Source organism: Corylus avellana, chromosome 5 (genome assembly GCF_965113065.1).
Source record: "Corylus avellana chromosome 5, dhCorAvel1.hap1.2, whole genome shotgun sequence".
Taxonomy (NCBI): domain Eukaryota; kingdom Viridiplantae; phylum Streptophyta; class Magnoliopsida; order Fagales; family Betulaceae; genus Corylus; species Corylus avellana.
This window is the reverse complement of record NC_142494.1, coordinates 20,323,360-20,341,143: the sequence shown is the minus strand read 5'-3', so window position 1 is coordinate 20,341,143 and position 17,784 is coordinate 20,323,360. Positions and strand designations below refer to the sequence as shown.

The window sequence follows — 17,784 nt, the reverse complement described above, 5'->3', positions numbered from 1 at the left end:
AAACAGAGATGACGACGGAGAGTTACAATTTGAGTAATAACGCTGCTTCAAACAACACAACCACGTTGGCAGATGAGCACAAAAAAATTGTACATTTTTCCAAGGAAGCAAATATCAATGAGAATTAACTACTGGACCATTACCACATATAGAAACATTGGTGTGGTTGGCTGTGACGTCGTCAGATTTCTTGGCATAAAATCGACGGTACATTGAGTCAACTTCAGTGAGATAGTAGGTGCCCGGGGTTAAGAGGCTTGTGTCCTTGCTTGTCACAAAGTCCTTTCCCCCATATCGATGCTCCATGAGCTTCAAAGTTTCCACGAATTTCTCAGGAGGCAACTGCTCATTCAAGGAAAAGGATCAAGGCATGCACGAGCTGATTAGCCCACAGTTAAAAAGAAAGGTGTAAAGGAAAGATACCTCATGCCTTGATTTCAACTTTCCAGAAACATTCATCACTGTTGCAAGGTTTGACAAGCTGAAAGGATGACGACCTTCTCGAATTTGGAATGAGAACAATGTAGCAGTCAAACCGCTCCCATATGAAAACATGGCTACCCGCTTACCTGACTGGAAGTCAACGACAACGATATCACTTAGCTCGAGATGCATGAAGGCTAACCGAACATAAAAGATAGTTAAAATGGTTTATACCAGTGAGGTATGTTTGTTGTGAATAAGGGATGCAAATGCTGCATAGAGAGAAGCGGTGTACATGTTACCAACTTCCTTTGGAATTAAGGTGGTCGGTTGCACCTTTGCATCATATACATGTTTAGCAACTTGCTGGGCTGCCTGTAAAATGGACAATAGTTAGAATCATGAACAGGAGGCTCGCATCCAACGACCATGTTGTCATAGAATGCCATCTCATATTGAGAATGGTAAGTTCACCTTTTCGAGATCCCGGCTCTGATAGCTCTCATCAGAAGATAGAGCTGAGAATGGGGATAGCTTTTCTCTTGCAATCTCATCAACAAAGCTGGTGAAAGAGAGCATATGTAAGCCATTCTGTAACCGAGTATGAATCAAATAATTATAAAATTTGGTGGTTCTTCCATGGTTAATTAGAACAAGTTCTGTCTAAATTTATCAACCCACATACCCAAGAATTGTTGTATGGTGTTGTATTTTCATATGACAAAGAAATAAGTTCAGAAAAGATGCACAACAATTCATTTTTGGGACATTTACAATATATCACTCCATGTCAATTTCTTAAATAAAATTGTGGATTCTAGTTACATAAATTTTAAAGCCTTGGGGTGAGTGATGCTACATAACCTGTCTAGAGGAAGGGAGGTAGTAAGAGCACTTTGTGAACTTAGGATGGTGTTAGAATTTAAGAAATAATTTGATAAATTAATACGACATTCAGGCAACCATTAACATAGCAAAAGTCGAACCTGGAGTTCCTCAAGAAGTCGTTAAAGTACAACCGGGCAAAACTTTTTTGCACAAGCTGCAGCAGCAGTTAAAGAAAAATGGAATCAATAACTAAAATTTTTCAACACACTTGCGATGAGATGGTATACTAAATTTTAATAGCATAACTAAAACTGCAAAAACTGCATACCTTGTTATATGGAGAATGAAACACAAAATACTCAGCATCAGAAATTGAAAATTGCCTGCCCTCCAATTTTTCATACCTTTATAAAGCATATTGGTATGGATTTCAGTGAGACAGAGATATAAATATTTTTCAAAAAGGAAAATAGAAATGCTTTTTTTTCTTTTTTCTTCTTCTTTTCTAGTTAGGTGAAAACATACTTCTCACAGAAATGTTTGTAGCAAGAATCAAGTGCCATGAGATAGCAAGTTTGTGACAGCTTTCCATCAACAACCTACAAACACAAATTGCCAAAAAATGTATATATATAAGTATTAAAAATGGTACGAAAAAGAATCTAAATCAAGTATGTCAGAATGTGGAGCCAAGACAGGATAATGGCCATCTTATGTTACACTACAAATGATACGACACTTTCTCATGCATTACAAGCATGCACATTATGACGTGAAAGTAGTTTTTGTTCCTACTATGAACTCTGCATTGCAGTAAAAGAGTGCAGAAGTAGGACCACAAACATTCTATGTATTTATTACCATATTTTCCTTATACTTAACCATTCAAAAGAAAATAGAGATAAGTCATTATTGACTAAATTGATCAGTATAAGAAACTAGGACATGAATACAAGTAGAGTTTAGTCTAATATAGGGGATTATGCTATGACACTGCCATTATAAATATTACCACTTTTAATATTTTAATCATCCGTTGAAGTGAATGAGAGGATGTGAGGAAGCATTACTGGGTATTCACTTGCAAGGTTGGGCTTGTAAAAGTCATAGGCATGAGACATATGACTGCCTCTTAATTTGCTTTCAAAAGCAATAGGAGCATCAGGCCCTATCAGCATGGCAATTGCAGCTGCTCCTCCAGTAGGCCGGGCAGGCCCTTCTGCATAAACCTGAAACAAGAAAGGCAGTAGTTGAGTAAAATATAGATATCAGAACTAAAAAGAGTTAATTATCAGCACTAGGCATTACATTGATGTTACATCTATGCAAGAGCTCAGGCGGAAGTTGAAATATTTTTATCCCAGGTATTCAAGTTTACAGTGAGCTTACAGGAATGCAGGAAGGAAAAAGAGAAAAAAAAAAAAAAAAAAAAAAAGGAAGAAAGCCCCTAGAACGCTTGTAGATTCACCAGAAATGCTACTTTATGCTATTTAATTACATGGAAACTTCTTATTACAGAAGATTTACTTTCGTTCACAATCCTAAGTATGATCCAGACCGAGGCAACCCTATAGATACGACATCAAAGGAAGAACTTTTTCTTTTTCCTTTTTCAGTAGCTCCTACTGTTGGGTAAAAGTATTAACCACATTAAAACAAAGCACTTCTTTTCTTGAAGCCAGAGCGAAGAAGCAGAAAAGACTTTTTTTTTTTTTTTTTTTCAAGGGAAAAACCAATGTAGATGGAACAACTGATAGCATCTACATTTTCTATTACATGTTACGTAAGCTTGTTTTATACTGATGAGTCCAAAATCATTATCCTTTACACCTGAAAACTGTTCAAATCTTGAAACATTTCCAGAATCCAGTAAACAAAAACACCACTATGATCATTTTGGATGTTTAGGTGTCTAAGACCCTAGGGCACATATGAAATCTATTCCTTCAGAGATGGTAAAATCACAGTTTCAGAGAGCTATTTGCCTCTTCACCTGACCATTCATCAGTAACTTATTTAGCTTATTATAGTCCCGGTTACAAAGATATCATACCGCACTGTCTGTGCATACAACAAGACCATAGCGTCCATCCCACGAACAACTTTCTACCCAATTCACACAATTGAATAAAGCTGCAGTTCCCCCATAGCACGCATTCGTCGAATCAACTCCTTCAATGTCAGTATTACCAGATTCCTGCTTGTGACATGAGTGCACATGAGATATGTGATTCACACAATAAATAGACATGACAATACATGCAAATGAACAATATGTTTTTATACTAAATGATATTGCATTTCTTTTCCAAGCATATCTAAAGACACAAACATACAGTATTCATACATATTATATGTTTGAAACATGGACAACTAACAGCTTTCATAATTTTGAGCAAAATCAATTCTAAGTTTATTACAAACATACAGTATTCATACATATTATATGTTTGAAACATGGACAACTAACAGCTTTCATAATTTTGAGCAAAATCAATTCTAAGTTTATTTTCCTAGTGAATAACTAAACATTATCCCAAAGGCACTTCAATAATTAATGAGACCTTTTACAAGTTTTCATATTGTAACAGTTATTTACACAAAACTCTTTCGTCACTGCCACGAAATATCACATTCTCAAGATATTTGTAACTAAAACGGTCTCATCAATGCTAGGAAAGGAAAAAAAACACCTGTATATTTCTTTCCTACAATTGTATGTTTCACATAGTTTATTAATTTCATTATAAAGCTTTTCGCATAATGGCATGCATAACATGGAATATAATATTCAGTATGGTCCATATTTGACAGCTACAAACATTATATAAAGAGGGGGAAAATACAGTTTACCCCCTGAAGTTTCAGGGGTTTTTCAATTTTAACCCCAAAGTTCAAAAATTGGCAATCTACCCCCCTAAAGTTTCAAAAATTGGCAATTTAAACCCTCCGTTTAAATGGATGGAAATCTATGAAATTACATCATTACCCTCAGGCTTTTTTTTAAAAAAATCCGTCAAATTTAACGGAAATTAATAACGGAAGGTTTAAATTGCCAATTTTTGAAACTTCAGGGGGGTAGATTGCCAATTTTTGAACTTTGGGGGTTAAAATTGAAAAACCCCTGAAACTTCAGGGGGGGTAAACTGCATTTTCCCCTATAAAGAACTTTAACGTGATTTTAAGATATAACTAATAGGTGGTTTCGAACTTGGGTGAGGATTCAAATGCCTGAAACCTACAAATTGTGTCAATCTAATTTTCATAGGATTATAGATTAGGCCTTTTCTTATTGAACCCTCTGTTAGCTTAGAGAGGTAAAACCTCATATTTCATAACATTGATACAGTTTGCAGTGACGGGAGATCCCAAGTTCTTCTGTAGTGTAGATTATGATGCTTTCTTTTTTTTTTTTTTTTTTTTTTTTTTTTTCGAACAATAGATTATGATGCTTCTAATTTCTCCAATTTTATGACTCGGGGTATAAAAATTAGTAGCTGAGGTCGCTTCCTGCAAACATTATGTGATGAGCACAATCCTGGCTTGCTACGAATAAAGTACATAAGGTTGTTCTGAAAAAAGAAAAGGATCAGGAACAATGAAAAGAAAAAGGGAGTACCTCAAAAGTTTGCATCAGGAAGGTTTTAATAGACTTGCTTTTGTCAATCACAGTCTCACTGCCAACTTCCAGTCGTCCAATTTGTTTTGGATCAATTTTATATTTCTCAAGGAGAGAAGTTACAGCTGTCAAACTGAAATTCAAAGGACTCATAAGAACCAAATTTTTTAGGCAAAAAGTTAAACCGAAACATAAATTTACTGTAATAGGAGACTTCACATATCTACAAGTATAACAACAGTTCATGTGACTTTTGACTCATGGTGCTAAGAACATCCAGAATCATCAAAATGGACCTTATAATCAATGTCCAAGTATGGCGCAGATAAAAAATAATAATAAATAAATAAAATAAAAAAATCAACATCCAAGTTTGACTTCAGAATCAGAGTGACCAAATTTCTAGTAAAAGCAGAATATAATCTTCCACATAAGTTCTAGCAAGATACATTATTAAAAGCGTATTTATTTAAAAAAATTATAGAATTTTGCTTTAGAACTTTTTTTTTGATAAATAATCAAAATATTATTAAAAGCGTAAGGCGCCGCACAGAGGAAGACAAGAGAAGCCACCTAGGAATTAGTGGTTTGCTTCAGAACCTCATAGCAATGAGAATGCAAATTTCTCATAAACGGTTTAAAGAAGACAATTATGCAGTCATCTCTGCAAAAATTCATGAAGAGATGCTGAATGTTCATGTTCAAGAACCTTTTGTTTTCTCATAAAGGAGGAAAGAATTATCCAAGAGGACCTTTGAGGCTTAACGTCTCTTTTTTCTCCAAATCTAATTATGGAGGCTTTAAAGTAGAGTGGCCCCAAACACAAGTCCGTCTATCTGTCAGTAATTTATCCTTAGTAACCAACAAAAGCATGCTATAACATTGAAAACTAAGTAAAGATTAATAACCTCATTGAGATGACATCTTCCACATCTGTACAAAATGCCATGCAATCTTGTCCAAGCCCAATAGTATATTTTCCTTTGCTCACACCATCATGAGCCTCTAGGGCCTCCTATAAATGCATGTAAAGCAGAAAGTTGTATTAGGAAAAAAAGTAAAATGCATATTGAGGTATGCCCTCTCATAATTGAAATGCAGAACAATAATTTAGAGATAAGTTATATTTATAAGGATTTGTTGAGAGCTTGTGTTATGAGATTATTTCTCAAGCCTAAAAATATTATGAACCTGGAAAGTTTTACAAAAAGAATAAAAACTAATAAGGCAAGCAATGTGGTTAATGAAATCGATTATTACAATTGTGGTTCGTTTCACAGCTAGTCCTATGCTACATGACAAACATGTGAGAGACATGTGTTTGAATCAAAATACATGAGGAAGAAAGCTTCATTTGAATTATCATACGAAAGGAAGGGCTTTGAATTTCGTCACTCCAACATGAAGGCTGGATTTGGGATGATGAATCGATGATGATGACCAGGATGATGATAATGATGATCAGGGACGGACCCACAGGAAGCCACCCCCTCCTCCCAAAGGTCCGTCCCAATACTGTTTTCTTAGTACTGTTTTTTTTTTCCTGAGCCCTTGTATTGATGTTTAGATATTGATATTAACTAGCTAATAGGTTTACGTCTAAGATTACTTCGAAAAAAAAAAAATGCCTAAGACAGCAGGACATTTGTTTTTCTTAAGTAAGTAGAGGGATCAGGAGAAAAGGTTAGAGGTAGATGGAACAAGTATTGACATTTTTTTTTTTGAATATTTTTTTTCTCATCTTTTACACAATTCTGGATCACTCCTCACTCCACAAAAATAATTCTGTCTCTGACTGTAGAATCAAATTACTCCCCAATTTTTATTTTTTTTTGACAAAACAAAAGCTTTTTATAATTTGTTTGTTGGCTCTTTTGACCAATGGCATATCTAATTTTATAGAAAGAACAAGTAATGTCAACTTCTACAGCCTAACTCTTCTGTCATTTTACTCTTGAAAGAACGTGTAAAGGAATTTACAGACAGAAAAGTAAGAACTCTTCTAGAAAGGAAAGATAAATAAATCATATTTGATGACCATGCCCTAAATAGTTTGTCATTTTTCTTTGCCCCTATACAACTTCAACTGGTTCCCTATTTTGCCACAAGGTAAAAAGTACTTAATTTTTTATTTTGGATAATTAAAAACAAGTATTTATTAATACCAAAAGTCTTTATCTAGAACCAGCACAATGTAAATTTTGGACCATTTACACTTTGCTATGTACATTGCAGGTCTTATATATTCTACAAATATTTTATTAATTTAGGTTGATCTTTAACAATTAATTTTTCCCACCGAAAAATTTGAGAATATTATTATTCACCAAGAATACCCTACTCACATATTCTCATGGATGGACCTACGAGGTTAAGAGAGATTTTATTTTATAATTATATCTGGCCCCTCCTAAATAAACATCCTAGCTTTGTCTCCCTTCAAAGCAAGGCAGTTGTTTTGGTTGTCAGGCAAATTAATTAAACTAAAGCATATTCTTCAATGTCTCTTTGATGTGACCAAAACTTGAATGAAGCTAGCCTTTAGAATCTATAAGAAACTACTTTATACAGGAAAGCACAACTCGCCCTGGTTTGATTTTCTACAGAGGTTTTGCAAGGAACAACCATGTTTAATTGATCACGCTTGAGCTGAGGATGCCTTTGAATAAGATGAACAAACAATTAACTATGGCTTCTACTTTTCTATATTTCGGTTTTTTTTTTTTTTTTTTTTTTCCGGAAAAACATATTATATTTATATAGACACACACACACACACACACATACATATTCATATATAGGTTGCCTTTGATTGTTTCTTTTCTCTCTTTACTATAATTATGATTGGCCACCACTAGGACTAGCACTAAGCTCTGCTTGGTTACCGAAAAATTTCAAATTTTTAAGTCTCCATTTCTATCCTTACATTTACCAACGACTAAAACTTAAAAAAAAAAAAAAAAAAAAAAAGAAGAAAAAACAACGACTAAATAAAACTACAAAAATTATCTCAAAAAAACAAAATAATAATATAATAATAATAATAAAAAAAAAAATCAAACACAAGCACCAAATTTTCCGTACATTTGTTTATAAAAAAATAGAGTTTAAACATCAATTAGATCAATCAAATAGTTTCGAACATTAGAAAACCAGAGGAATCTTCACCTGCTGCACACAAGTAGGAGGGAAGTAGATTTCCATGGCGAGGATTCCAACATTTTTCGCATTGGAAGCCATTTCCTAGCTCCCCCAGTCCAAGCGTGTCGGATTCCCCTCGCTTTCTGGTTCCCAAAGACTTGTTTGGACGCAGAGAAAGCCAGAGAAAAAATGGCCGAGAAAGTCTCCGTGGAGAGGCAGTAGGAGCTCGTGTGCGTTACTGTAACTCTGTAAGGCGTTCCAAGTGCGCAGAAAACGTGGCTGGGAACGAATATGTAGGACCAGGGGTTCGAATTTGACACTTGTTTTGGACAGTATTTACGGTCGCGGCCACTTTTGAAGACGTTGAATTGTTGAACCCGAAGCTTAGATAATGACTGAATTGGTATTATCATCACAAAATTGACCCGGGGTTCGTATTTGACACTTGAAGACGTTGAATTGGTATTAGCTCCGTTGCGCCAGTGCGCCTCTATCGCCGTTCAATTCTGTATTTACTTTTTTTTTTTACAATGCTATTTTACTTCGAAGATTTCTCATTAGGCAAATTTTTTTTTTTTTTTTTTTTTTTTTGTGTATATACATACATATATATATCACTGACGTTTTGATTTTAACCAAAAAAAAAAAAAAATACTGCCTAAAAATACATTTAACACTTAAAAAGTTAATTTGAGGAAAAAACTATCTGTTTAGTAAAAAATACTGAAAGCGCTTTTAAGGGTTTAAAAAAAAATTTGGACAAAACCCACCTTGGCAAATGATTTATTTTTAAGTTTTTGCTAAAAAACGCTTTTTGACTTAAAAGCTCTATTTTTCAAACACAATCTCAATTAAATAGGCTCTTAGTGTTCTCTTTATTATAAGTGAATATTATTTTCTAAAAATTAAGTGAGAGAAATAAAAGATCAGTGGTGCCATTATTTTTATTTTTATTTTTTGCTTTTTTAGAAAATAATATCTACATAAGATTAGAAGAATACAAGGAGAACATGAGAAGAATATTAGAGTCATCCTAAGATCCTTCCAACTGTGATGTGGTTTTTAAAATTACTATTGAATTTGAGACGTGATGTATTGAATTTTGATCTATTGATAATTTTAATAGCCACGTCACATTTGTGATGACTCCAGAAGGACTTTAAAAAAACTTATAACATTATTCCTAGCATTTTCCAACAAAATATATTTATGGTAGATTTAAGATCCTTAAGGTATTGCATCAGGTACAAATTTTTAAATCTCGTTCCTAAAGATAGTTTAATCGGTTGAGAATCACGCATCATGAAACAGTGATTATTAGTTCGAATTCTCCATCCTCTTTGTCTCTCCTTGTGCATGTCAAAAATAATAATAATAATAATAATAATAATAATAAATAAATAAATAAATAAATCTCAATAATTATTTCAAAATAAATAGTTCAAAGTTTATCAAAGTAGTATTTGTCACAACTCCTTGTGTAAACGTGAGATGGTTTTTAAAATCGTTAATAAAAAGAAGTCATGGAGTTCTTCGTAAAATGGGCTTGGCGTAATTTATATAAAACTAGACCATGCATTCTCCGAAATGGAATGGGCTGTTTTAGATTCAGGATTTTATGCAAATCAATGTACAATTGGAAGGACATTTGGTAATTCATAGACCTCTTCTCAAGATGGGCATGATGTAACGGATATGAGCAAGGCCATGCTTTCTCGGAAATGGTTTCTTTTAGATTTCATTCATAGATGCAACGATTTGAGGACCTTCAAGCAAATCCAAGCGCAACTTTTAACTTCTGGTGTGGTTCGTGACGAGTTGGTTGTTAACAGAGTTGCTGGGTTCTTCGGAAAATTTGTTGAATTTAGTGAATATGGTTGTGATCTTTTGAAGCAAATTGATTGTCGCATTAGCTCATTCCCGTATAATTTGCTGATAACTGGCTATGCTGGAAGTGACACGCCGAGGGCGGCAGTGTTGGCCTATAGGAGGATAGTGAGAGAGGGATTTATCCCTGACATGTACACTTTTCCGGTGGTTCTGAAATCTTGTGCTAAGTTTTTGGGGATTGGGGAGGGTAGACAGGTTCATGGGGTGGTTGTAAAAATGGGATTTTTAGGTGATCTATTTGTGCAAAACTCGCTTGTGCATTTCTACAGTGTTTGTGGTGATTTTGCTGTTGCTGGTAGGGCGTTTGATGACATGCCTGTGAGAGATGTGGTGTCTTGGACTGGTTTGATATCTGGGTATGTGAGAGCAGGGTTGTTTGGTGAGGCTGTAGCTTTGTTTTCGAGGATGGATGTGGAGCCAAGTAAAGCAACTTTTGTCAGTGTTCTTGTGGCTTGTGGGCGAATGGCGTATTTGAGTTTGGGGAAGGGGATTCATGGCTTGATTCTTAAGCGTGTAGGGGTGGGTTTGGTGGTAGGAAATGCTATCCTGGATATGTATGTCAAGTGTGAGTGTTTGTTTGAGGCAAAGCAAATCTTTGATGAGCTCCCTGAGAGAGATATCGTATCATGGACTACTGTCATTAGTGGCTTGGTGCAATGTAAACGCCCCAAAGAGTCGTTGGAGTTGTTTCACAAAATGCACACTTCAGGCATTGAACCTGATAGGGTTATACTCACTAGCGTGCTCTCAGCTTGTGCTAGTCTTGGGGCTCTTGATTATGGCAGATGGATCAACGAGTATATTGATCTTAGGGACATTAAATGGGACGCCCATATTGGAACTGCTATGATTGACATGTATTCAAAGTGTGGCTGTGTAGAGATGGCATTACAGACCTTCAATAGGATGGTTTATAAGAATGTGTATACATGGAATACCTTACTAGGCGGTTTAGCAATGCATGGACATGGGCATGATGCACTCAAACATTTTGAAGAAATGATTAGATCTGATACGAGGCCCAATGAGGTGACATTTCTAGCCATTTTAACAGCTTGCTGCCATTCTGGCTTGCTTGATGAAGGTCGTAGGTACTTCTATCAAATGATAAGTCAACAAAATAATCTTTCTCCAAGGTTAGAACACTACGGATGCATGGTTGATATGCTGTGTCGGGCTGGACACTTGGATGAAGCGCAGGCGCTGATAAAAACTATGCCCATGCCACCTGATGTGCTGATATGGGGAGCCCTTCTTAGTGGTTGTAATGCCAGTGGAATTGTTGAACTCTCTCAGGAATTATTAGACCGCCTCCTGGAACTTGAGTCTCAAGATAGTGGGATATATGTGCTCCTATCCAACATATATGCTACTAATCAAAGATGGGCTGAAGTGACAAGGGTTCGGAGGTTGATGAAGGAGAAAGGTATAAAAAAGGCCTCTGGATCAAGTGTTATAGAGGTGGATGGTAAGGCTCGTGAATTTCTGGCTGGAGATACTAGCCACCCTCAGTATGAGGATGTTCATCAATTGTTAAACATCCTTGCAAATAAAGTCTACCTTGAAGGGCATTTTTCAGACCCATTCTTGATAACATGAGTGAGTTTTTATCACAAAGTCGAAGAGCTTCGTTGTTGTTGTTGCTTTTTTTTTTTTTTTTTTTAAAAAAAAAAAATTAAATTAACTTCCTGACAACTTGTGCCATTTACAGGTTTTCCTTGATTGTACTCTGAGTTCCATTAAGGGACTTCGAGACTGCATTTGTCATCTACTAATTGGGTACAGGCATGTAAAAAGAGCAATAGATTTAAGCATTAGTCTTAAGTGCATATTTGTGGTTACTTTGTCTAACCTAATTAATTTCTTTGTTTGAGTGTATGAAGATAAACTTCATTTCAAGAGTGGGTATAGGAAGCTTCATTATGCATTCATACTTATCAGGAACCCACCCTTTCCCCACAACAAAAAAAAATAGTACACTTGGATGCCAAGTTTATTTCAATCCTCTACGTATGTAGGGAAAATAAGAATGACAATAAAGTTAATCCTTATGAGATGCTGGAGACAGTCCGATTTCTATTTCAGTTCTCTATGACAGTTAGGGACAGTATTAGTGACCATTAAATTATTTCATTAAAGGATCCTTAGGATAGAGTGAAGCCAGATTGATTCAATATGCCCCATGAGCTATGCCGCTATGGTTTAGCTTGCAAACAAGAAACTGCTTTTATTTGCCTTGTAATCAATTCCCAAAAGCAGTGATTTAGCCGTTAGGCTGAAGAGCAGCATTAGTACTATATACAATTTCATCCAAATTCTGGTAGCCTATGTTTAAATATCCAATGATAAAAAATTAACACAAGAAAATGATCTGAATGTGCTAAATGCAAACTATTGTTGAAAAGGGTTCTTATAAAAGTAATTCTTTAGTTACAAGATTTTGACTGATTGCTGATACGGTTTAGGATTAGACTGTATGCTGGATTCTGATAATGAAGATTATGATTTAGTTGGTGAAAATCCAATGGTCTTGTAGTTGTTATTTCTATTTGTTAATAAGAGATCTGGTGCATACTTGAGTTGACAAAAAAGATATACCATGAGTTCCAGAGGCAACTTCCATGCCCACGAAATACAAGAAAGATCCTTTGTGGCAATTCTTGGGCAGAAGTACTAAATGGGGATGTTGAAGACCGTGGAGCAATCTGTGCAACTTAAGACGCGCCACCTTGTAACATAAGTTTAGCCACTGGAGGAAAGATGATAGGACAGAGCTAAGTATTTTAGCTATAGGTTTTTATTATTGAATTCATTCAGCAGTAACTCTGAGTCTGGTACGTTTACTTTTCATTGGTGAAGTATGAGTGCATAGTAGATGCTGGCAGTGGTTTTTTCTTCCCTGCACTGGCACTGGCAGAGTACAAACTCTATAATGTTAAAAATTTAGCCCTATGCTCCTTGAAGATGGAAATTGCAGGGAGGTATCATGTGAACCTTTTCTCAGAGATCATTACATAGGAAAGTAATTTCAACATCTTGATGATGGAATAATGCAGATCTTTAAGCTACGCATCACATATCATGTGACCCTCACTATATTATAAGTTTATTGAGAAAAGGAGTTTGATATGCCATGTCGAATATCTTGTCCAAAATTTTGAGTCTAGTGTGATCAATTATGGATTATCTTGTTCTTGCTACCTCTGATATATTTAGTTTCAGTTGATCAATTATATAATTAGTTTTGGTTTTACTTATACTGTCTTTCTGGAGGTATCCAGTTCTTAAGTTTTGGTTGCTTTCCACACGATTTGAGTTGTAGCATTTGTTGGAACTGAAATAGAGGGGTGGAAGATATCCACAATTTAATGGGCCAACAAAACGTAGGACACGAAGTGATTGAGGAAAGCTAGGCATGAAACACTCTGCGCCATATAATGTATTGGATTTGTTGTAACTTTTAGGAGGATGATGAAACACAAGGACAAAGAATATCATGGAGAATTGGATGATTGGTCAGCAGCTTACGTTCTGCAGTGAGAATGTGATGAAGCCTGTATGTCAATCCTCCCCTTGTCTGCATTTTTTCTGTGCTACTGGCCCGAGATTGCAGGACTAAGAAAACCTAAGCTTTTACATCGTGTTCTTTCTCCATAGTTTATAAATGTAGTCTATCTATCCATTTCTATCATGGTAAGCAAAGTTGAGCTACTTGTGGTACAGATGCTCATTTTATGTATTACTTTCGTTACTCATGTGCCTCTCTGCTTATTCCTCAAGCGATCCTTTTTATCTCAGGCAATTTGAGCCGTTATGCGAACGAATTAAGATCTATATTGTTGATATTATCTGTCAAGTAGAGAGGAAGTATATTAAGATAATGAAGTGTCTGAAAATTTCTGAAACCCATTACATTAAGATCACAATTTACTTTCATATGTTTAAAAATCTAGCGTTGATTGCACAGGCGTCAACATCTGGGCTCCAGCATCCAGAAGAATAAATGAATAATTTGTTTTTCAAACTTCAATTGTTTTCTGATTAAGAGCTGTATATCTCCATCTCTCCTTCTCCACAAAGTCTGCATCTAGGAACTGAGCAACAAAAGCCCAAAGCTTGTAGGTGTCTTGAAAATTGGCCAGGAACCCAAGCGCAGCTGTAACCACAGTTATTCCGCGATCAGCTTTCTCTTCCCTCTTGTCCATCACTTTGCTTGATCCAGTTCCTCTTACCTCGAGTACTCTCTCCTTCTCTTCTGCATACTTATCTGAGAACCAGATGTTGTGTAAGAATCCATAGCTTAGAGAAATGTTGCTTCTATCTGCAAGTTTCTGTACAAGAACGGGCTCAACCTTTTCTCCTTTCCAATCAAATACGTTGAAAGCCAATGCAGGTCCCCTGCTAAATTTTATCTTTGGCCCATATATTCTTACCAGGGGAATCCCCACTGTGTTAGGATGCTCAAGCTTCATCAAAGAGTTGACCAGCCAATTGATCAGGTACCTTGCTCTGTTAGTGATCAGAATTAGTCCCAATGAGTCCACCTGATCCAAGGCCCTGCATTCCATTTCCAAGCTCCCAGTTGTGCTGCTTTTGGCATGTCCAACTGTAATTAAATCAGCAGCTTCTTCTGATTCCCCATTTTCGGAAGCTCCCAATCCTTTCAGTTCTGCAGGTACCTCTTCTTCCAATCTTGCAGGCTCTATTTGTATACGACCAGAGAAGCTCGATTCCGTGTCAGTACCAGAAGAATCATCTGCGAACCGAAACAACTTCTCTGCTGGGACGAGATTGATCATACCTGTACTTGTAGAAGCTTCCAGGATTGGAATAGTAGACTTCTTGACGAATAGACATCCAAAACCAGATGGGTTTTCCCCAAAAACTTTGTAGAAGGAACAAATGAAGAAGTCTGGGCGAAAGAGAGAGAGGCCGAAGCTGTCCATGTCCTTTGGTCCCAATGCACAAGCATCAATCAGGATATGCCACCCATTCTCCTGTGCTATGCTCATCCAGATATAAGGATATCTGGATCCTGTTATTCTAGAATGAAGAGGGAAGACAAAAAGTCCCCTTTTCTTTTTTTTCCTCTCACTCACAACCATCTTCCTTAGCTTCGCTGACTGAATCCTCAGTCTTGGCCATGAAAATTCTGCTGACATGATTTGGGCGCCTCTCTTCTCTGAGCTATTTGTCATTGCTTCCACCGCCTCACTTTGATAGTCATAAACTGTCAGAAGCTTCCGATTAGATTGGAACGGGTAAGATTCTGCTAAAAGTTTAAAAGCTGACGTTCTGTTTGCAGTGAATACCATGGAGTAATCATTTTCGGAAATATTAAGAAAACCCATGATCCTTTTCTTCATTGCAGATTCCAACTCATCTTCTCCGCCACCATGAAGCAGCTGCGTTTTCAGGCTCCCTGTCTTGAAGGATATACTAAAGAAGGGAAAATGCGATTTTCGAGGCGGTGATGGGGGTGCTGGAGGAGCAGCAGAAGAAGAAGAGGCAATCTCGTTTCTTGAGGGGTCCTGATTCTGCAGTTGAGAATAGGAGAAGAGCCCAATACCAATATAATCATGGCAGGCATGGTTGGAGAGTGAGAGATGATAATATTCCTGGGCTCGTATTTGGTCAACTTGATCAGTATCAGAGTACTTTGGATAAGCTTTGGTGAATTTAGTGAATGATTCTTGCAAAGATGGGAGAGACTCATGGTTTGTAAACTTGGTGTTTGGGAAGATAGAGGTTTTAGTTGTTGATGCAAAGTCAAGGCGACAAGCTGCAGAAGTGCTGCTTCTTGCCTTGGTGTTCTCAGTTGCTGGCGGGCTGAAGAGAGGGGTTGGGCAGCAGCTATGAAGGCATACCTGTGTGGCCTCATTCAGGCAAGATGACTGCATTTTTCTCCCTTCTCTTGCCCCAACAGCTCTTGGCATCTTTCACTTTGATTTTTCTCCTTGGCTGAAATTGGTTTCCTTTTTGCTTTCTTTTCAGTCAGCTATAATGGTTTATAAGGTTCAATGGTTGTTTTTTTTAGTGTTTTGGACAACATGGTGGGTGAGAGCTCATTGTATGAGCATATTGAACAAGTATGTGAGGCATAAGTTGACTTTGTCTTCCTTTGTTTTTTTTAAACACTAAATTGACACCATATGCCTCATGAGACGGCACAAAGAACTGTCCCTAACCTTATAGATGCCAGTCGGCCCAATGGACCTAATCAGCCACACCTCTTAATTGGGTTTGGCTTTGAATGAATCTATCTATTTATTTTATTTTTTCTGTTTTTAAAAAAGGAGGCCGGAGAAGCTATTTTACGTGGCTAGGAGGAGACTAGATGGTGAGAATCACAGACGTTCTTTCAAATTTAACTGAGTTATACCCTGAACCAGTTATACCAGAGTATCAATGAAAATCAAAGTGATTTACACTAATCTTTTAAGTATAGAGATATATTGAATCATGGTGTGTGTACGTCTGATTTGTCCATTGATTATGCAGTTGGGTTCATCATACTATTGAGGGATATCGTTGTTATGAGCAAAGCATGAGCTGTGTGGACTGACCACCCACATGTATAAAAGATATGTGCATTGAAATGGGGGCCAAGCAGCTTGCGGTGGCATTTCCTTTTATTGTACTCGTTTTGAAAAAGACAGGCGGAAGTGGACGACAAAATGGCCATTTCATTGGCCACCATCATCGATGTTAGCCAAAGATGTCGCTTTTGGACTTCTTCCAAGTTGCTTAAGTCTTAAGTTCTTCCATAATTATGCATGCCCCACTACTTCACAATGGCGTGAGAAACAATATCCATTTGTCGGTGCCCAAAACTTAGAGTATGATTGACAATTTTTGACAAAGGCCCAAAATTAACTTGTTAAAATTGAAAGATTTTATTCTTATCCGTTTAATTTAATAGGTTGAGTTAGAGTTAACTTATATAATTTTATACTCATAACTCGACACGACCCGAATCTGACACACACAAACACACACCTATATTGCTAATATATTCCATTTCCCACTATTATTTCAACTCAATCATGATCTAACTCTCTATTGTAATTTGTACGTTTAATTCAGAGTAAAGCAAGAAAAAGCATTTGAACAAAAGCTTATATCAACGATAATGGGCTGCGGCAGAAGCCAGACGTTCAGATTTAAAGGAGAAAAAGTGAACATTGACTGTCCTTGATGAGTGGCAATGATTAAAGAGCATTGAGCTGCACGCCAACAACCGATGAAAGCAGAAGAAATATAAAGAATGATTAGACTTTCATATTGTATGTAATCTTGACGAGAAAAGCAGCATGCACAATGAATCGAATGAATTTCATATTCAAATTAACACAGTTTTTCTTATATTTTGGGTTTGGGAAATTGAAAGAGCATTTTAAGGGTTAGATGTTGAAAATTGCAATGGGAAGAAGGCTGGTTTATTAGATGCTTCTACACCTGTGTTACAAAGTCATTTTATGCGGCATTTCTTGTTCAACAAAGTCATTGCAGCATAATAGTCCGCAAACCCAATACGAATTTAATACAAAATTAAAGGATTAGAATTAAGAAGTCTAACCCGTTTAATTAAATGAGTTGAGTCACAATTGACCTATATAATCTTATATCTATTCATTAACACAACCGGAATCTAACACGCAAACACGAATTGCTACTCTTACCTATCAATTGAAATAAAAATGATGGAGATAAAATCAGTAATTTGAAGAAGTTCATGAGGTTCATTGTTAAATTTGTAGGGTCCAAAGTATTTCTTTTATCAACCGAACATTGCTTTTACTCGCCTAGACTTTTGTTGGTTTTACTTTTACATCGAATTATTGACTTGCGATAAAATTATTGCTGGAATCTTCACCTTAAAG

The 17,784-nt window shown here is 36.3% G+C and overlaps 3 protein-coding genes across 3 annotated transcripts; 1 reads left to right on the top strand and 2 right to left on the bottom strand.

Annotated features, from left to right (window-relative positions):
• Nucleotides 1-9: 9 nt before the first annotated feature.
• Nucleotides 10-8,393, bottom strand: LOC132182608 (hydroxymethylglutaryl-CoA synthase). The gene is made up of 12 exons (XM_059595909.2): nucleotides 8,039-8,393; nucleotides 5,779-5,885; nucleotides 4,871-5,003; nucleotides 3,305-3,448; nucleotides 2,322-2,480; nucleotides 1,777-1,850; nucleotides 1,580-1,655; nucleotides 1,410-1,465; nucleotides 898-985; nucleotides 658-798; nucleotides 424-573; nucleotides 10-342 (listed from the first exon to the last, which is right to left on the bottom strand). Exons 1-12 carry the CDS (start codon nucleotides 8,108-8,110, stop codon nucleotides 115-117), a joined length of 1,428 nt encoding a protein of 475 aa, XP_059451892.2. The 5' UTR covers nucleotides 8,111-8,393; the 3' UTR covers nucleotides 10-114.
• Nucleotides 8,394-9,513: 1,120 nt separating this feature from the next.
• LOC132182643 (Pentatricopeptide repeat (PPR-like) superfamily protein) lies at nucleotides 9,514-11,513 on the top strand. Its single transcript, XM_059595944.2, has one exon. It carries the CDS (start codon nucleotides 9,707-9,709, stop codon nucleotides 11,498-11,500), a length of 1,794 nt encoding a protein of 597 aa, XP_059451927.2. The 5' UTR covers nucleotides 9,514-9,706; the 3' UTR covers nucleotides 11,501-11,513.
• A 2,260-nt stretch (nucleotides 11,514-13,773) lies between these two features.
• On the bottom strand, nucleotides 13,774-16,314 carry LOC132183291 (Pyridoxal phosphate (PLP)-dependent transferases superfamily protein). Its single transcript, XM_059596695.2, has one exon. It carries the CDS (start codon nucleotides 15,835-15,837, stop codon nucleotides 13,921-13,923), a length of 1,917 nt encoding a protein of 638 aa, XP_059452678.2. The 5' UTR covers nucleotides 15,838-16,314; the 3' UTR covers nucleotides 13,774-13,920.
• Nucleotides 16,315-17,784: the final 1,470 nt, after the last annotated feature.

Coding starts and splice junctions, on each gene's coding strand:
- LOC132182643 (XM_059595944.2), top strand. CDS start 9,707: ATGAGCAAGGCCATGCTTTCTCGGAAATGGTTTCTTTTAGATTTCATT.
- LOC132183291 (XM_059596695.2), bottom strand. CDS start 15,837: ATGCCAAGAGCTGTTGGGGCAAGAGAAGGGAGAAAAATGCAGTCATCT.
- LOC132182608 (XM_059595909.2), bottom strand. CDS start 8,110: ATGGCTTCCAATGCGAAAAATGTTGGAATCCTCGCCATGGAAATCTAC. Junction 3,449..4,870: donor TCCTGATGCAAACTTTTGAG/GTACTCCCTTTT, acceptor TGTCACAAGCAG/GAATCTGGTAATACTGACAT. Junction 1,851..2,321: donor ACCTTGCAAGTGAATACCCA/GTAATGCTTCCT, acceptor TTGTGTTTGTAG/GTTGTTGATGGAAAGCTGTC.